This window comes from Rhincodon typus, chromosome 41, assembly GCF_021869965.1.
Source record: "Rhincodon typus isolate 14 chromosome 41, sRhiTyp1.1, whole genome shotgun sequence".
NCBI classification, from domain to species: domain Eukaryota; kingdom Metazoa; phylum Chordata; class Chondrichthyes; order Orectolobiformes; family Rhincodontidae; genus Rhincodon; species Rhincodon typus.
In genome coordinates, this window is record NC_063372.1 from 6,088,938 (window position 1) to 6,094,497 (window position 5,560).

Below are 5,560 nucleotides of genomic sequence, written 5' to 3' on the forward strand. Positions count from 1 at the left end.
GCACTGAATATTTTATGTACATAAGGCAGTATAGGTGGGCTCATCTTAATACGGATGAATTGAAAATAGGATTTTTGTTCCTACCAAAGCACTCAATTTAATGGACTTCAACTGGTTTTTAATCATCTATATAGTAGAGAGCTCAGCTGTTCTCAAATCCTGAAGATCATGTATAACTTTAGAAGAGCAACATCAGGTGAAAACCACTTACTGATCCCTTTAGCGTTGTATGAATTCTTAACTTAGAAAAATAAGTGTTTTGACCAAATTACCTGAATCAAAGAGAACTACCTATGTTTATGTCTTAGCAACATTTGTCTTTGGAATATGAGATTGTACAGGTCCCCATTTTTAACATTAATGAGTTTAGAAGTTAAACTATTTGAACATCTTGGAAATTTTGACACTTTTAAAAAAGATATGAATTGCCCATTTTTGTTTCCAAGTCCTGGTTCAAAAACTGTGGATTAATCCCAGAGTATTGTAACTTGATTACTCAGTTATGTAATTTAAGATGTTCAGCCAGATTCTGTGATAGTATTGGGGGTGGGGGAGGGATTTATTGTCGAAATTAACCTTTTTAAAAGAACAAAAGTTTTTAACTGCTTCAATTTGAAGATTTCCCAATGATGTAGTAGTTTATGTGCCTCCTTTGTCACTGTGGTTACAAATTCAAACCCTGTCAATAGTTCATGTTCACTTGCCTCCTGTACATGTGGTGAGCTTTGTAAAATCTCTGTTGAACCAATGTACCATCTTACCCTGTGCAAAGTGACCAGCCTGTCTGCTGAGCAACAGAAGTACCCTGACAATATACAAGGTCATTAAGCCATGGGGGATGAGTGGAATTTCAGGAGCTATTGTCATTAGATCAGACCATTTATAAAATTTAGTGTCATAGGTAATCCAAACTACCTCGTTATCGCTATTGGATATTATAACTACCATGATGCAACCGTGGATTACAAGAGGCTTTGAATTGGTGGCTAATGGTCATAGGTAATTAACATCTTGCCTATTCCCCTTCCCTTTCACCACCAAGAAAGCTGTTTGATGTCAATGTGTAGCCAACCACTTAGACAATGAACACACAATAAAATGCACAGACTTATTGGTGCATGATAGTTTCTATTGCTCAGTTCCATGGTTAAGAGCATCAGTGCCCTGTTTTAATAAAATATTGACTTGTGGTCTGGCGGTACAGTTAATATATGTACTGTCTGAAGTTCAAACCTTCCGCAAAGTCAGTATTCCAATTCATTAACTACCATGTGCATATTGAGTTCCTTTAGTTTTTGGCTGAAACACTGCAGTGCTTAACACTCTGAAGAGAGGTAGCCATCTGTGTTAGTGCTCGCCAACACTGGAGCAGCATTTGTATTAGAAGCTGTGAAGAAATGTGAGTGTTATGTAGGAATGTGCAGTTTTAAAACTTTAATCATATAATATAAATATTTTAGTTCTGACCAAATATGGTTGCAGGAAGAAGGTTAATATATTTTAAACAATTAATGTGTTATCTATTAAAAGGACTTTCCCAAATGTTGAGGTTTTAAATATTGTCAGCATTCATATTTATAATTTTAAAATTCTATAGTTCTAAAAATTTAGATGCTTCACACTCCTGTGTTGTCAGCTGCAAACCCAGACCTAGGCCACTTCAGCCACGTTCACAGTGAATAGTATCCAGTTCTACGTTGCTTACTGGATGGAACATCTTATGGGAGTTGGATATTGCCAGCTACTGCAACCAGTGAGGCACAGGAAAGCTTTTCTTTAGGGATAGGTGGGTAAGAGAGAGAAAGAAGGAAGAAAAGCAAGAGGAAAGATTACAATCCCTCTCCCTTCTAATAAAGGATATTGTATGAATGCGCACAGCCATGATTGAATATCTTTACTAGGTTAATCAGCTGCTGTTCCAAAAAGGACATTTTTTCTGCGAGTTAGTAAGTTTTTACAAAGAGGGAAACTATGACATCATTAGTTTCCAAAACACCAGTCCAAACTCTATATTGAGTTCTCAAGGTGGTTTACTGGGTCATAGTTTTCTTTTGTCCAACCCTAGTTCTTAACCAATTTCCTTTTTCTGGTTTTCCATGATTGATTTGTTTTGAACTGACACTTCTAAGAATTGTACCTTGAATTTGTAGATTTTAATTGTCTTTGCACATTAATTTTCAACACGTAAACGTGTTGCACACTGCTAGGGCAGCACAAGTTAGCTTCCAATGTCTTATGTAGACACTATATGTAATTTCAATGCCTTCCTTCCTTTTTCATCTGTTATTTTGAGCACTCTTGTAAGATTTAAGTTTAATCTGTGCAAAGTACAATTATTTAAACCTACTTTAAAAGGCCCTGCTATATTAGTAGAAATTTCTATGTCTGTGCTCAATACAATCTTGTATTTCTAGTCCCTGAAGGAATGGGACAGGCTACAGATTGGTAAGAGCAACCTAGAGTCCCTGTAACACAGCTGGTCCTCTAAGCTGTGGGGACAGATGAAATTTGTTTCCAAGTTTATCTGCCCTGTCAATGTTGAGTTAGATGCAAAGGGAAAATGTTTTAAATTTGGTTGTTGTTTCTGAGCCAGCTTTTAAATAAAATTACAAATAAGAAAAAGTGGCTCCTTTTGGAAATTAAGATGAGAAGTTGCTTTCAACCATAACAAGGAAATCCTAGGCAATGGTGGTGGATCATTGTTCATTGTAGGAGATTTGTGCTTAAGACTTTAAGTTTATCTATCCAACATGCTTTTTGTGCCTTTTTTAATGCTTGCACATGTCACTTGATGGTACCATTGTATTTTGGCAAATTAAGTGTGCGCTAAGTTTGCAATCCAACTGCAAAAGGCCACAAAGGTCGAGCATCTATGAATTGGGAATATCACCCTAGTGCAGTAAAATTAAAGGTTTCAACTCTGCCAACATGGCTGTGCTTGTACCTGACCTTAAAAGGCATCTCATTTCCAAAATAGTTATCCACTGTGGTGTTGAGCAGATCTGCCTGATGGAGGAAAACCTGCACCAACCAGCATTCCAGTAAGTTTCTGAATCAGGTAATGTACATTTAGAACCAGATTACATTTTGCTTTTATTTGCTATTAATAAGGGGTCTTCAGTCAACATTTGGTCAGCGAGTAAAATGGCTCCCATTGCCTGGTCACAAACCATGTCAAGGAAACTTGCTTTCAAGTTTAAATCTCAATTCATCTATTTTTAATCTTGAAGCACTTTCAAAATAATTATAACATGAAATAAATAGCCTTCCATGCCTTTACTTCGTGGAGATAGCATTATAGGTTGTTTTTATATTTGTCATCTTTAAACATACTATTTAATCCCAGGTGGGGTCTAACTTAGAATCACAAACTGTTGTTCTGTCCGGAGCCAATAAGCAAATATGATGCTATTCTCCTTAAAGGGACTTGTTATTTTTCAAAACCATAGATTCTGGATTGTGGAGTAGTGTCTTGCAGGTTTAAACTGCAGCACCATTTCATTTTTTTTTTTTGCTGTGTTGAAAGCATTCAAAGCTGCGCAAAATATTGTGAATAATGTGGTCCCCTTATCAAAATAGTGATAAATCTTGTGGTAGGTTGGCTCGCCGAGCTGGTTCATTGTTGTTGGTTGCAGTGTAGTCTATTATATACATTTTTCTGTATAAGTTCATCTTCAGTAGGGAAAATAACTTCATCTTTTTGACCTTATGATTTACCAGCAGTTTGCTCACTACCATCTAAATAAATTCTAAGTATCTTACTTCGTGCTGTCAACAGAGTACATGCCAAGGAATCTCAAGATGCAAATCACCACCACATTCTCTAACCCACAAGAATGCAGGGGAAAGAAACACCTGGGTTGGTTTTATTATTTTGGGGAACTCTGGATAGAGGGTTCATTTAATTAGTGCATATGACTTGATGTGTGGCTTGACTGTTGCTATGCACATAATGGTAGTGGAGTTATTGTGACATGACCTAATGCTTGCATGGACTTTCTGAGCCACTTTGCAAGAATATGAATGGGGATCATCCCGAATGCAACCCCATTATGTTTTTGTGAAAGTAAACGAGATTATATGAGATTATCAAAAACATACAGAAAATGAAATGTTTCCAGCAGTGATTTGAGATTTTCTTTGGCTGAAACTTTGGAAAACAAAAAGCTACTAGCTCAGCAACTTTGGACTTGGGCATTAATTAGGCTGATGATTTGATGATAGACTTCAACCTGCACTGGTAAAACTGTCAATGGAATCAAATATGCCAATGAATTTTGCACAGGTGGATTTCCACATCATGTTTTTGCTGTATTTTCATAATGTATGTTTTTAACATTATTTGAAGGGTCTCCTCCATATATTGACATTTTGATTCCTACCAGCTACGTGCACATGTTTAATTTTTATGCAAGTTCACGTGGTTTTGTGTTGTTGGTTTCCCCAGTTATCAGTCCACTGGTTAATCATTGTAACTTTAAGACAGTTGTAAATTTAAGCAATTGTCCTAAAGTTAAAAATATTACAATTTTTAAAATGCCAGAGAGTAGTACCTCTATCATCCATTCAAATACTGGTTGATGAGAAGTTAACCCTGATGAAGTCTGAACTAAAAATTTCAGGTGGCTAGAGGGATTTAACATTTGTGTTCCTCAAGTGTTATAGACCTTTATCTCAAAAGTTCTCAAATTATTTATAATCTGTTGTTGTAAAGTTCTTTCCTTGGTTGATTTTTGGAGAACTGCTATCAACTTCTTCATTAAAACCTCCCCCTTCCCCAGTCATTGAAAAAGCTCATAGATATGTTGTGACCTCTGTATTGTACAGTAATAGGTACTAGGGAGTGAATTGCAAAACAATAACAAGTATTCAGATAACAGCATATGCTACCAGAATGAAGCCTGAATTGTTTATCGTTGTTTTCTGAACTCAGCAGAGTTATTGCTGTTGATTCCCTCTTCTGTATTAAAGTTGTTGTATTGTATGTAGTGTTTGTCATTCCATCATGTCTTTGGTCATTTTTGCTTTTACTCTGAGCTTTCAAATGTGGAAACTTTGAAGTGGCAAAAATCTTTAATGACAGTGTGGAAATAAATGTACAACATGACAGGTCCTGAGAGATTTTGGAATCTGATTGCCGGAAGGTAGTGCACACAATATGTATTCTACATTAGAGAACTTGTGTTTACTTTCCTACCTTCCCCTGTGCACATCTTTGTACAATTTCCAAAGAGCATTATACAATACACTGAGCAAGGCACCAAAAAATGAAGTTTTAATTTGAAAATCCTCAGGTATTAACGTCCCTTATCCTGTGGTGGTTTTGAGGTTATTAAATTGCTGTTGGAACAAACCATGTCATTGTCAATAATGGCATTATTGATTATCTTAAACCCCTCAATGCACAGCTTATACAGTCTATTTTCTAGTAACACTTCTCAACCAAACTCTTTGCATGCATCCTTGTGGGCAACATTGTTTAGACTGACACTGTTCTGATGCAAATGCAGTTCTTGTACTACTGATCTATACAGACAGTAATATTCCCATGTGAGTTTGT

At 36.3% G+C, this 5,560-nt stretch overlaps 1 protein-coding gene across 1 annotated transcript in view; it reads left to right on the top strand.

The window, feature by feature from the left end:
• ikzf4 (IKAROS family zinc finger 4) overlaps window positions 1-5,560 on the top strand; it is a 146,048-nt gene that overhangs the window by 133,193 nt on the left and 7,295 nt on the right. The window contains exons 9-10 of the mRNA XM_048618934.1: window positions 2,978-3,058; window positions 3,779-5,560. The exon at window positions 3,779-5,560 is cut by the window's right edge and continues 7,295 nt beyond it. Coding sequence (XP_048474891.1) covers window positions 2,978-3,010 — 33 coding nt within the window. The 3' untranslated portion in view covers window positions 3,011-3,058; window positions 3,779-5,560. The remainder of the gene's footprint in view (window positions 1-2,977; window positions 3,059-3,778) is intronic.